Source organism: Aquarana catesbeiana, linkage group LG04 (assembly GCF_042186555.1).
Source record: "Aquarana catesbeiana isolate 2022-GZ linkage group LG04, ASM4218655v1, whole genome shotgun sequence".
Lineage (NCBI taxonomy): Eukaryota > Metazoa > Chordata > Amphibia > Anura > Ranidae > Aquarana > Aquarana catesbeiana.
In genome coordinates, this window is record NC_133327.1 from 568,773,525 (window position 1) to 568,788,012 (window position 14,488).

Genomic DNA, 14,488 nt, shown 5'->3' on the forward strand with positions numbered 1-14,488 from the left:
ACAGATTTGGCACACTGGGCACATGTGGATGGCCATGGGGTACACACCTGGCCATCCACATGTTGCCCCTTCCCTGGTGGTCCTAGTGGCGATCCCTGGTGGTCCACTGTGGTGATCTGCGGGGGGACTGCGCTGATAAACAATCAGCACAGACCCCCCCCGCCAGGAGAGCCGCCGATCGGCTCTCCTCTAATCGCGTCTGTCAGAATAACAGAACCACTTCCCGGACGTCAATCCGCTATAGGGCGGGCGGGAAGTGGTTAAACATGGGCTGACTGTATCATTTGTACATTTAGTAATTTTGTATTCAGAGGTGTGAACTTGAGAACTTGAACTGAAGCATTGGACAAGCTAAAAAAAAATAAGTTCTATTGAAGCGGTGATGTTATTAAAAGCTTAAGTTCACCTTCGGCACTAAATATCTAATTCCTATATAAATTGTGTCTAACACTGATGACAATCTTAATGTGCATATTATTTTTTTGGTAAAAAATTACTTGCCCCTGTATTCTGGATATCCCATTTTTTTTTTTTTTGTGAGTCGTTTCCAAAAATGCACGGAAAGCGTCTCCTTCCTGCTTTCTACTACCTTCTTCTGGCAATGCCTTCTGGGATTGTAGTTCACTGAGCTAATAAGAAACTGCAAGTCCCATGAATCATTGCCTTTGTGCCTGTATAGGAGGGCTGGCATGTGTGCTAACATTTCGCTAGTATGTGGAAACCAAATCTCACACACACAAACACACGCGCACACACACACGTACAACAATTTCCCAATAATCCTCCAAAAGTGACCAGAAAAAAATCCCTCTTCAGCACACCACACACATACTACAACAATGATATGCCCCCCCCCCCCCCTCCCCCTTTATAAGAGGTCTGAGAAGTGCCCTGATATATCAGCGTTACTAAACATTGAATTTTAATTTTCTTTTTTTTTTTTCACTAATCACTATTGGAGGATTATTGGGAAATTGTTTGCTGTGTTTATTTTTTTCCACATACTAATTGATAAGGGAATTGTTTTGAGTAGTCTCATCCATAACGCTACACAATTTGTTTTTAAATGATATTTCACATATGTATACACTTAAACACATGGGATTTGTATGTTTTTTAATAAAATGCATGTTGCTATAGAGATTCCCCCCCCCAGAATTCTGTAGTCTCTCCATTTCTCTTTCTCCCTACTTCTCTATGGCTCCATTCACACCGGTGAGCTGCATCGCACTGCTGTGCAAATCACATGCAATGTCTGTGTGATGCAAATTCAAATTGTATTGCTGAATTTGCCTCGCATTCGGACCAAAGTCGCGCAGGACCCTTTTTTTCGGTCCGCACCAGAATCAGATCGCATTGGGTGTCCGAATTCACAGTTTGCACTGTGATTTGCGAACCAGTCTGGGGATGTCATTAACTTTGTATTGACACTCCCATTGGTTTGCATAGGGTAGTGTGAACTGCCTGCAGCAGTGGATTCGCAGGGTTTCCCGCATTGTACCAATATAAAACGAGCCTCCGTCCCCCTATACCTAATACATGGGGTTTTTTTTCTCTCTCTTTCTTCTCCCTGCCTTCTTTCCTATCTCACCCTTCTCTCTACTCAGTCACATTGTAAAATGACTTTGTAATTACTAACTTGCTTATCTACGAAGCAAACACCAGCCTGGTCCTTCAGATGCTGAGGGGAAGGGAGGAGCATCACAGAGAGGTGTAGGAAAGGAGAGAAACGCGCTGTTTGTGCACAAGCTCTGCTAGTTCTGGTGAGGAGAGGGCATCAGACAAGTGCGGAGCGCACAGAGAGGAGAGCAGCAAGGCATCATGGGACTCAGGAAGTCACACAGGGCAAAATCTTAGCCGTACAGTTTAAGGGCAATCTAAATGTGGCTTTTGAATTACCTACAACCAGAAATGGCAGCTTTACAGGGAATATTTAGGTAATTAATTAGTGTAAATGCCTGAGCACAATTTTTAAATTTTTGACATGTTGGTAAAACTGTAGAAATCTTCAAAACTACTTTGTGCATCCAGGTTGATTCTACCTTGTTTTTTAGGACAAATTGGGCTTTCATTTGATAGTAAATAGTTATGGATAGCGAGTGTGTGTTTTTTTTTTTTTTTTTTTAATGGGCTGTATATTTCTTGCTACTACCACCAAAGAACAAGGGCTTTTGACATATAGGGTTTGTTGGGTAAAAAAGGCATTTTATCTTTTGACAGAGACTAGGTCACTGCCCATTCAGGGGAAAATCTCTAACTATCCCACCCCTTGACTTGCTTATACTCCCCTTCCCTGAACCCCTCTCCAATCTCAGGTCCTCCATTGTTCTAACCCTTCAAGCTCCATGTTGAACCCAAGCAAAGTTTATGTTGTGTCCATTTTATAAAAATTATAATGTGTGGGGCTGGCATTTGGTTACCAAGTCTGAGCATTGCATCATGGGAGGAGGTCACATTCCCCTATACCCAGAAGCTCTGGGGTCTTTGTGGCGGCTCTAATGTAGTATCGGTGCTACTGAATGGACAAAGTAACAGTTTCCATAGGTAAAAATTTGGATCAACCATTAAAAATGTAGCAGTTTACATAAAACAGCATTGGGCTTTTGCAATTGTTTTGGTTTTGTTGTTGCTATAAATTGTTTCTCCCTTAACAGAAAATGCAATAGGAGCGGGTACAGACAGCAGCAGTAATATAGGTTTTGACTCTTCTGATGATAAAACTGTCCAGCCATCCAAAATAAGGAAGCTCAGGTACAGCACTCTTCAATTGTACTTTATTTTTATGTTTACTCTTGTGTCATGTGATAATTCTAAAAGGGTAATATCAATGTGTGCTGTTCTCCTGTTTTTATAGCCCCATTCAAGAACACAGCCCAGAACATTCCAAAATGGCCCCTTCACCTTCTTCATGCAGCATTTTTCCTACAAAGAGTTCAGAGATTGTGGAGGATGTCGAATTGGAGAATGCTGAGCATCTCCTGGCAGCCTGTAAACTCTCAGAGACATTACAGGGCATCACATTGGATATTGAAGATCCCTGGGGTGTAAAAACACAGCCATTCAGACTAGAGGAAGAGATTCAGCCAGAAGTTCACGCTCCAGGTAAGCCTTTTTCTATCCTTGTCATCTTTGGTTTGTTTGGTTTTCCCAGAAGGGCTAAAAAAATGTTTTCTTCTGTTAAAGTCTATGCTAGAAACTGTTGTTTCTTGCTGTATATCAAACCTCTCTAAAATATAAAGCATGTCATTTAAACATGTTAGAAAATGCACTTCAAGCGCAACTACACTGCATCTGAGTACCACAAACCAAAAACACTATTTAATTCTTTAACCACTTCCTGCCCGGCCTATAGCAGAATAACGGCCGAGAAGTGCTTCAGTTATCCTGACTGGGCGTCATACAACTTTTTTTTTTTGGTCTGCGCACTTCTGGTGAAAGTGACTACTCTGGATATCCTCACCTTGCACTCTCTCTACTGTAAGCCCTGACCACCATCAACCTACAGGGCAGGCTATCCACTCCATCTCTGATGGCAATTTGCAACTAGCCTGTGATACCTCCTGGTATATCGATTTTTCAGATGTTCATTGGTGGATATTTCAGACGATTGAATATTTTCCCAGAGTTCCCCTTTAATTGCTGGTATTTTTAAATAACAATTTAATAATATGAACCTATGCTTGCTTGCTACGGAGGCATCAGTTTTAGTACAGCTCTTGCTGAACCTCTTTGAAACAAATAAACAAAGACTTTTAGGTCTTAAGTCACCAAACACAAAAAGCCACTGCACAAACGTGTGCGCTTGATTTGCCTTTTTTCTGATACTGAAAGTGACTGGATTACTTTTTTTTCTTCTGTTCCAGTAGTTTTTTATTGAATGTAACAAGTGTAGTAGAGCACTACACCTAATAAGATACAACCAATAGCAAAGGAACAATATGGGAAAATGCAGATGAAAACTAAGAGGTACAGGAAATCTGAATACACATGGCCCAATTGGCTGTTGTGAAGTAAAGTAAGTATGTTGTGAAAAAATGTGCCCTGAGAGCTCAGGTGGATATGGACAGCTGCTGTCGGGAAGACCATACAAAGCACTTGGTCAGCAATTACCTACAGTAAAGGACAGATAATCATCTCTAGACACAAGCTACTTGCATCCAGGGGGGATTATCTGTCTTAACCACAGATGATTAATTCAGAACACCAGCAGACAGCTGTGGCTGGTGTTAACTCATCATTGCTTCACACCCGTGGCTGTCTGCATCCACCTGGACTCCCAGGTACAGTTTTTCACAACGTATGTTCTGCACCCTGACCAACTTGGCCATGTAAATGAGGTGCGAGTTCCTTTTTTTTTTTTTTTTTTTTTAAATGAAACCTTACAGAACTCAGGATCTTGGTCATAGAACATGGGTTATGAAGCCATCTTCAGGTATTTGGACACTGGTAAACAAAGCTGTAAGGGCGGCTCTAGCATATGCCTCCCAGTCCTAGCCAGCCTCTGCTTTTTCATTGTGTCTTTTAGGTGAACAGACATCTTCTCAATGCCCTGTTTTCTTTTAACTCTTCTCTCTAGATTCCTAGCTGCTACATAACCACTGCGGCTTCCCCTTTTCAGCTTTTCCAGGATCAGTTGACCCCTCAGCTGAGCCATGGGGGACTGTTATTGGCCCACAGGGAAAAGATGCAAGGCCGACTTGTAAAATCACGTGGTGTGATGCTTTGTTAGCCATATAATTTTATTTACCTGTAAAATCCTTTTCTTGGGGTACATTACATGAAACAGTAATGTACCCCAATCTTTGTTACTTGCTTTATTACTCACTCTTTATTACTTGCTACAAAATTGAGGCTTGCTGGTAGTAGGAGGGGTTTATGCTAGGCTTTGCAGCTTTTTTCACCATTGTCCAATAACCTGAAGGTAACTAACCCATGGTTGAAGACAGTGGTCTCCAAACTGGGCCCCGGGGGTGGGATGCAGCCCTTTGCTTTTATATGGCCCCGTGGCACTATTCCTCCCGTGGACACCAACAATGGAGCACTATTCCTCCCACTGACATTAACCATGGGGGCACTTTTCTTCCTATTGATACCAATGATGGTACACTAATACTCCCATGGACACCACAGCGATGGAGCACTATTCCTCCCACTGAAATTGACTATGGGGCACCATTATTCCCATTGATACCAATGATGGGGTACTCTTCCTTCTACTGACACCAAAGATGGGGCCACTGATGCCACAACATTTCTTTTTCCTCCCACTGGCCATCCTAAGGTTTGAAGGATCGTAAACTGGCGCTTTGTTTATAAAGTTTGGAGACCCCTGGCTGAAGACTTAGATTGTGTCCCTGTAATGTACTACAAGAAAAGGATCTTGCAAAAAATCCTTTTATACCTCTCACTACAGTTGTAGTATGCAGATGCCAAATAATTATTTATATGTAGTGCAATAAACTTGTAATTGGTGCTCATCACTGATAAAGGCTAATTGTACCAATAAAGTAGTAAGGAGATAGAGGGGGATACAAAGGCATAAGAGGGGCTATTATAGAAGAGAAAAGAGAAGTGTGGATAATAAGAAAGGGAACCAGGGATGGGAAGAAAAGAAAGGAACTTACCCAGGGAGACCGACCCGCAAGACCACACTATTCCACGACTTGGTAAAAGGTCAGCAATGTCCAGGCAAAGTCATGACATGTAATGTGTAATACAATTTCCCTTTAACCTATCTTACAGTTTGCATATTTTTTTTTCCTTATCTTTAGAACAAGTAGTGGTTGAAAATGCCTGGGATGACAACTTGATTACCAGCCTTCTGTCAGAATTGCCCACACCACAAAGTTCCCTGAGCAACTACCATCAATGGCCAACAAACATTCCATCCTTCAAGGCTAAAATGGAGGCAAAGCTGGGTAAGGCTGACTCGCTGTATTTATACCCGTCTGAACAGTAGACCATTATCCTTGCACAATTGGCGGTATTGGTCACAAATGTTTGATTTGTACTGCCATTTCTCTTTTAGGATCCCAGTCATTTCACGTTGATTATTTGCTTGGAGAAGGGGCTTTTGCACATGTTTATCAAGCTTCTATATTGGGTACACAATACCAACACAATCCTAAAGTTACCCTAAAGGTAATTTTCAACCTTTTCATAAAACAGATGTGGTTATTGTATAGAGATTTGGAATCGATGTGCTTTTTATTTTTCTTGGACACAGGTACAAAAGCCTGCAAAGCCCTGGGAGTTCTACATTAGTACACAGATTTCACAACGGATTAGTCCAGCGCTGAGGCATCTCTTCATCAGTTTCCACTCTGCACATATATTCCAGAATGGAAGTGTATTGGTTGGAGATCTCTACAGCTATGGGTCCCTTTTGGTAAGACCAAGGCTGTCTCTTAGAGGGTTGTTTTGCATGTGTCTTTAACTTTTTAGTTGAGCTCCATTACTAGGTGAACATAAATCCCTGACAGTCTTGTCAACAAATGATGAACACTCAGCAGAACATGTTTTAGTTCAGTCTACTATCTGCAATGGATGATCTGGTGCTTGATTGCCTAATCTGTGCAGAGATTAGTATTTTATTATCAGGTGATATGAAATATTGCTTGTAAATGCTGTATTCTTACTTTCAGCCAGCACCTGGAGCTATAGACTCCCTTTTACATGATTTTCAGTTTCTCTGTAATAAAAAAAAGGACGGGGGGGGGGGGGGGGGGGGCACTCTTATTTGCACTCGGGGGGGGGGGAGGGCAGGTTATTTGTATTCACCTGTGGTCTTGAAACTTGCTGAAATGGTTTGAAGATAAACATTATGACGTGTGTAAGATTTAATTTGTGTATTCAAGGTTTTTGAGCTGGTGAATTAGGGTTTTTCTAGTACTCTTCTATTTTGTTGATAACATGCACATATTTTTATAAGCCTTTTTTATTTTTTGAATGTCTTAATTTGATTACGTTTGTGCTATGTATGTGAGTATTATAACACCGCTTTCTAGACTAGTTAAAGTTGTTTCTGATGTAATAGTAATGCCTTTTTGGATTTTTGAAACTATGGCTCACTGTCCTGCTAATTCAAACACTCATTTTGCTTTCTCTAGAATGCTATTAACCTCTACAAGAAATTGTCAGAAAAGGTGATGCCTGTGCCATTAGTCATGTATTTTGCCATCAATATCCTGTACATAGTGGAACAGCTACATAACATTGGCATCATCCACGGTGATATAAAACCTGATAACTTTGCTCTTGGTGAAAAGTAAGTTTGATTTATTTTATCCCATTTATTAGATTGTACAAAACCGTTGAAAAAGAACATGGCAATGATTGTATGAACACATATTTGATCACTGACTCAATGCAGTCCTGATTAGGACCTACAGAAATGCAGCTCCCTTTGCCTCCACAAGGAGTCAGTCTGGTTATTGTTTGTGGAGAAATCAGACTGATTTTGGAAGTGTTTAAGTTGTGCTTTAAAGCAATCCATTTTTTTGCCTATATTCTTTTTTTACTGCTTTTAAACATAAACCGAGCTTAAAAACAACCTTCTAGATGCATAATCAATGAGCCAGTACTATGCTCAATCATTTTCCTAGCTGCCTCCATCTTACAATCAATGAATCAGTACTATGCTCAAACCTTTTCTTAGTTGCCGCTATCTTGCATTGCCAGAGAAAGTGGTTAGAGATCTAGATGAGGGCTGATATTGTGGAACTGACATATTAATTAGAGTTTAGTCTATTAAAGTTGCATGTTTGTAAGGAAAGGAGAGGTGCATATTAAACAGAGAGAAAAGGGGTGCATTTGAAACTGATCACAGAAAGGATAATAAAGGCACCGCTGTGTAAAGGGTTGGTTTACCTTTTAGAAAAAAATGTTAAAAAAATGCATACATGTTACAGCTGTCTGTACAGCCATGGCCAAAATATTTGATAACACAAATGTAAATTTTCACAAAGTCTGCTGCTTCAGTTTTTATGATGGCAATTTGCATATACAATACTCCAGAATGTTATGAAGAGTGATTAATTGCAATTAATTGCAAAGTCCCTCTTTGCCATGAAAATGAACTGAATCCCATGAAAAACATTTCCACTGCATTTGTGAAGGAATCTTCATGGCGCCCAAAAAAGACTAGCAAGTGCCAGGACCGCCTCCTAGTTTATTCAGCTGTGGGATAGAGGCACCACCAGTGCAGAGCTTGCTCGGGGATGGCAGGATGCCTGTGTAAGTGCATCTGCAGGCACAATGAGGCGAAGACTTTTGGAGGATGGCCAGGTGTCAAAAAGGGCAGCAAAGAAGACACTTCAGGAAAAACATCAGGGACAGACTGATATTCTGCAAAAAGTACAGGGATTAGACTGCTGAGGACTGGGGTAAACTGATTTTCTCTGAATCCCCCTTTCCGATTTTTTTTTTTTTCTTTTGGAGGGCATCTGGGAAAAAAAGCCTGTCCAGATTATAAAAATGTGAACGCTACCATCAGTCCTGTGTCATGCCACTGGTAAAGCATCCTGAGACATTCATTTGTGTGGTTGCTCCTCAGTCAAAGAAGTGGGCTCACTTACAATTTTGCTAAGAACATAGCCATAAATAAAGAATGGTAAAAAAATATCCTCCGAGAGCAACTTCTCCCAGCCATCCAAGAACAGTTTGGTGACAAACAATGCCTTTTCCAGCATGAAGGAGCACCTTGCCATAAGGCAAAAGTGATAAAGTGGCTTGGGGAACAAAACATCAAAATTTTGGGTCCATTGCCAGGAAAATCCCCAGACCTTAATCTCATTGAGAACTTGTGGTCAAGCCTCAAGAGGCGGGTAAACAAAAACAAAAAAAACCCCCCACCAATTCTGACAAACTACTAATTACTGATGGGTTATATAGGGTATCACTAGGTGATTGGACACTGGTCACACCCTAAACAGGAAGTTCAACCCCCTATATAATCCCTCCCCTTGCAGGGATACCTCAGTTTTTACGCCAGTGTCTTAGGTGATGGACGTGTAAAGATGTCCTGTGCTGAGCTCCAAAGGGAATATCCTATATCCTATAATGGGGCAAGCCAGGCGATCCGGATCCATTTCAAGGTGTCCTTTCTAGGCCGAATTGGATGGTACCCGGGCCTCGTGTCTGAAGAAACAAGGTTTTACCTGTAACGCTTCCTCTTTTTAGAGACCTGGACCGCACATTTCAGAAAATGGTTTTTCTAGCCTTATTTCTGGCCGGGTGCTTTACAGGCCCAGAACTGCGGATCCCCCTATCCGTAGGGGGCCCCAGTCTCTGAAGGTTTTCCAAACGGAGCCCACCGTGAGAGGTGAAGTATAAACGGAACCCTGCAGCTGTATAAGGTAAGGGAGATTCCACAAAATTTTTAAATTCTAGTAGGTTTCTCCTTTAAGTAAATGCATGCTATGCCTATTGCCACCACCGGGGGCTGCCAAGAGCGCATACCTTCTTATGCTGATTGTCTGTCTCGATGTTCACGCTGCACAGCTCCTCCAGCCGAGCTCCAGGTAGGATGGGATGGGGGGGGTTCTCCTCTGGGTATTCCTCCCAGAATAGGGGGAGGCCGCAGGTGGTCTGTGAGGTGGTAGTATACCGCACTATCGCCGCCGCCACGTGCAGGCCCCATCACTGCTGGCCTCTCTCCTTCCTTCCCCACCCCCAGCCTTTCCTCCACGCTTGTCCAGGAGGGTCGGCTCGCATGGGAAGCGCACATTTTTTTGAAAACCGGGGGGGGGGGGGGGCGGTGCATCAGCGCGACGTCCAGCGTGCTCAGACGCCCACATTGCCGGCTGCAAGGCTATAAGAGGCACACTTTACAGGTGCACACAGCCTTTGGAGGGACACAGACCTGACGGTCGCATGGAAGGTGGGACACAGGCATTCTCCTAGGCAGCATTTACTAAGGAAACATTAGACTGGGCATTTGGTAGCAGGGCTTTTTCCGGGCTACATCGCTCAGCAGTCAGTGTTCATTTTGTGATACCTCCACCTTGTTGCTTTGCACTATGGGTAGAAGAGGTTCAAATACCCCAAGAACCAGAGGCTCTAGGGGATTTCCTTCAGGTTCTGAGGACCCCCTTTCTGCAGCATCTCCCCCCCCCCCCCGAGGGGGCCAGGGACGGCTAACCAGGGAGAGCCATTAATGGTTTAGAGGAAAGATTAATGGCCGTAATTGCATCTTCACTCGGTGGAAGAAAACGCACTAGGTCTTCCTCTGTTACCCAGGACCCTCAGGTAGAGGAGCTCTGGGATAGGGGAGAAGAATCCCTTTCAGAGTATCGGGATGGGACGGATGATTCCTCTTCTGAGGAATCAGGTGGAGAGGAACCCTCTTCGGCTTCCCAGGAGGAGAAGGTCTTAGTACAGATCCTTGCTGGATTGGTCCGCTCCACATTTAAGTTGCCCATATCTGAATCAGTTAAAGAACCCTCTTCTTCTTTGGGGTCACTGAAACCTCCTCAAACAGCACATGCTTTTCCTGTTCATAATTTACTTGAAAAGCTCATTTTATTCTGAGTGGGATCACCCAGATAAACGTTTTTTTTCCGCCGAAAAAGTTTTCAACACTTTATCCTATGGAAGAAAAGTTTATTAAAATGTGGGGAATACCGGCCGTTGACGCCACCATTTCCTCCGTAAATAAAAATCTGACTTGTCCTGTAGACAATGCTCAGATGCTCAGGGATCCTGTGGATAAAAAGATGGAGTCCCTGTTGAAGGATGTTTTCTCCTTAGCAGGTTCAGTGTCTCAACCTGCAGTAGCAGCGATTTGGAGTCTGTCAATACTTAAGAGACCATGTTAAGCAGGTCATCAAAGTTCTACCTGAACAGCAGGCCCAGGGGTTGGCTAACCTTCCAGCGGCCTTATGTTATGTTGTTGACGCCATCAGAGATTCTATCATCCAAACCTCTCGTCTTTCACTTGGGTTGGTGCATATGCGTAGAATCTTATGGTTGAGAAATTGGTCAGCTGAAGCACCGTGTAAGAAGCTTCTGGCTGGGTTTCCATTTCATGGTGCAAGGTTGTTTGGAGAAGACTTGGATAACTATATCCAAAGGATCTCTTGTGGGAAAAGCACTCTCTTACCTGTTAAGAAAAAGAGTAAGCGTCCCTCTTTCAAACGGACTCTTTCCCCAGCGCCAGGGGCATCAGCCTCCAGGCAGTCGTGATGGCCTCCTCCGTCTGGGTCAAGAAACAAGAGTCAACCCCAGGGGCAAAAGAAGTCCTGGGGGAAGAAGTCTACTAGACAAGACACTAAGGCCTTTATGAAGGGGCGCCCCCGCTCGCTCGAGTGGGGGGAAGACTGCTACAGTTCTCAAAGCTCTGGCAGGAGGACTTCCAGGACAGATGGGTAATCTCCACGGAAGCCTTGGGGTACAAACTGGAGTTCCAAGAATTTCCCTCTCCTCGTTTCCTCAGATCAAAATGTCCCCAGGGATCCAGAGAAGAAGCAGTCGCTCCTTCTAGCGTTAGAGCGGCTTTTGTCGCAAGAGGTCATTATGGTGGTTCCCACGAAGGATCAAGGATTGGGCTTTTATTCCAACCTTTTTACGGTCCAAAAGCCAAATGGGGGTGTCAGACCCATTCTGGATCTAAGGGATCTGAATCGATTCCTAAGGATTCGGTCCTTCTGCATGGAATCAATTCGGACAGTAGTCTCCATCCTGCAGGGAGGAGAATTTCTGGCATCGATGGACATCAGAGATGCATATCTGCATGTGCCCATTTTTCCTGCTCATCAGAAGTTTCTGCGCTTCGAGATAGGAGGGTGTCATTTCCAGTTTGTGGCTCTGCCTTTAGGACTAGCCACTGCACCTCGAGTGTTTACAAAAATCTTTGCTCCTCCTCGGGCCAGATTAAGGGCTCAAGGTATAACTGTCATAGCATACCTAGACGACCTGCTCTTGATAGACTGGTCTGTAGCCTGAACGGAAACTTGAGGACCACAGTCAAGTATCTGGAACACCTAGGTTGGATCCTCAACCTAGAAAGATCTTTCCTAAAACCAGTAAGAAGACTGGAGTATTTGGGTCTGATCATAGATACAAGCCAGGAAGAAGGTATTTTTACCTCAGGCAAAGATCACTGCCTTAAGGGAGCTGATTCTGGTAGTCAGGACCAAGAAGTAGAGTGGTATTGCGCCCTCATCCTAGTTTTTTACCGAAGGTGGTTTCAGATTTTCATCTAAACCAAGACATTGTTCTGCCTTCCTTTTTTCCTGATCCCTATTCTCGGAAGAAAGGTCCCCACATTCTTTGGATGTAGTAAGAGCAGTCAAAGCTTATCTGGAAGCAACTGCTCAAGTGCGCAAAACGGATGTTTTGTTTGTGCTGCCAGAAGGTCCCAATAGAGGACAGGCAGCGTCAAGATCTACCATTTCTAAATGGATTCGACAGATGATTATTCAAGCTTACGGTTTGAAACAGAAAATTCCTCCGTTTTCAGATCAAGGCACATTCCACAAGGGCTATTGGTGCATCTTGGGCGGTGCATCACCGGGCCTCTATGGCTCAAATCTGCAAGGCCGCAACCTGGTCTTCAGTCCATACATTCACCAGATTCTATCAGGTGGATGTGAGAAGGCATGAGGATATCGCCTTTGGGCGTAGTGTGCTGCAGGCAGCGGTACAAGGTCCTCAGGTCTGATTACACCCTACTTGGTTGTGGTTCTCCTCCCCTCAGATAGCATTGCTCTGGAACATCCCATCAGTAATTACTGAGGCTCTGTGTCCTGTGATGTACGAGAAAGAAAATAGGATTTTTTATAACAGCTTACCTGTAAAATCCTTTTCTTTTGATGGACATCACGAGACACAGAGGTCCCGTCCCTCTTTTAATTCACTTATATTGCTTTGCTTCAAAACTGAGGTATCCCTGCAAGGGGAGGGATTATATAGGGGGCTGAACTTCCTGTTTAGGGTGTGACCAGTGTCCAGTCACCTAGTGATACCCTATATAACCCATCAGTAATTACTGAGGCTCTGTGTCCCGTGATGTACATCAAAAGAGAAGGATTTTACAGGTAAGCGGTTATAAAAAATTCCTATTATGTAAGAATAGGCTGCCATCAGTCAGGATGTGGCCCAGAAGTTGATTGATAGCATGCCAGGGCAAATTGCAGAGGTCTTGAAAAAGAAGGGTCAACAAACTAAAATAAACTTACAGCGTACCTTCAGTCATTTTTTTCATCTTTCCATCTATTAAATCTTCTGCCCTTGTTTTAACTTTGGATAGTAAAACTTTTTTTTCTTTCTGCCAGTAAATACCTTATACAGCCCACTTCCTGTTTCTTGTCTGATAAAAAAAGCCTAGGCTTATGACATCATGCACAGCTCTCTCTCACTCTTGTGACAGATTGCCAGGAAGGGAGGGGGAATGAGTCATAACAGGGCTAATGAGAGCTGCAGAGCTGGAGGTGTGCCTCTGTAAATCCAGGAAGTGAATAAGCAGCAGCTTCAGCTGCCCACAGTTAAAATGGTTGCAGCCAGACTTAGTGGAGGGAGATTTCTGCAGCATATTTGGCAAGTACAGAATCACAGTATATATAAAATAAGATGCAAAGTGATTGGAGGGAAGCTTCAGAATGGCAAAGATGTTTTACAAATGATGTGAGCAGACTGCAGTTCCTCTTTAATGTAATTGTCAATAAAAGCCTTTGACACTTATGAAATGCTTGTAATTATAATTCAGTATATCATAGTAACATCTGATTAAAAAAAAAAAAAAAGATCTAAAACCACTGAAGCAGCAGACTTTGTGAAAATTAATATTTGTGTCATTCTCAAAACTTTTGGCCACGGCTGTACATTAAAATACTATCCCCCATTTTTAAAAATGATCCTTAATTTTGAATCTGCTTCCACTGTGGGCTCCCCCTCTCTGTCCTGCTGTTTGGAGGCACAGTTCCAACACCTCACAATTAACCACTTCCGGACCGCTGCACGCCGATGTACGTCCAAACTTTGAAGGGGTATATCGTTGTTATGGCAGCAGCTAGCTGCCATAACCCCGGCATCCCCGCTTTCGTGCGGCGGTCCTCTTTCTGATAAAAGTGGTCCCTGCGGCGGATTCGCCATGAGATCACTTTTATCGGTGGCGGGAGAGGGGGCACGCAGCGATCCGGTGCCCTCCGCCGCTTACCGGAGCCGTCGGTAGCGGCGGAGGCGATTGCGTTCGTCTCTCTCCTGTGCCTGGAGACGAGTGAGGCTAAGATGGCGCCCACTCGTCTCCATGACACTGCTGGGCAGAAGTGACGTTTTGACGCCTCCTTAAAGGCATATTTTTTTCAATGTCATTTTTTTAAATGACTTTTTTTTTTTTTTTTATTGCATTTTAGTGTAAATATGAGATCTGAGGTCTTTTTGACCCTAGATATCATATTTAAGAGGTCCTGTCATGCTTTTTTCTATTACAAGGGATGTTTACATTCCTTGTAATAGGAATAAAAGTGACACCATTTTTTTTTTAAACTGA

General features: G+C 43.4%; 1 protein-coding gene across 1 annotated transcript in view; it reads left to right on the forward strand.

Moving 5' to 3' along the window:
* BUB1 (BUB1 mitotic checkpoint serine/threonine kinase) overlaps nt 1–14,488 on the forward strand; it is an 85,340-nt gene that overhangs the window by 47,459 nt on the left and 23,393 nt on the right. Inside the window, exons 17-22 of the mRNA XM_073628052.1 lie at nt 2,655–2,751; nt 2,855–3,102; nt 5,772–5,918; nt 6,029–6,141; nt 6,227–6,388; nt 7,110–7,267. Of these exons, the coding sequence (XP_073484153.1) occupies nt 2,655–2,751; nt 2,855–3,102; nt 5,772–5,918; nt 6,029–6,141; nt 6,227–6,388; nt 7,110–7,267 (925 nt within the window). The remainder of the gene's footprint in view (nt 1–2,654; nt 2,752–2,854; nt 3,103–5,771; nt 5,919–6,028; nt 6,142–6,226; nt 6,389–7,109; nt 7,268–14,488) is intronic.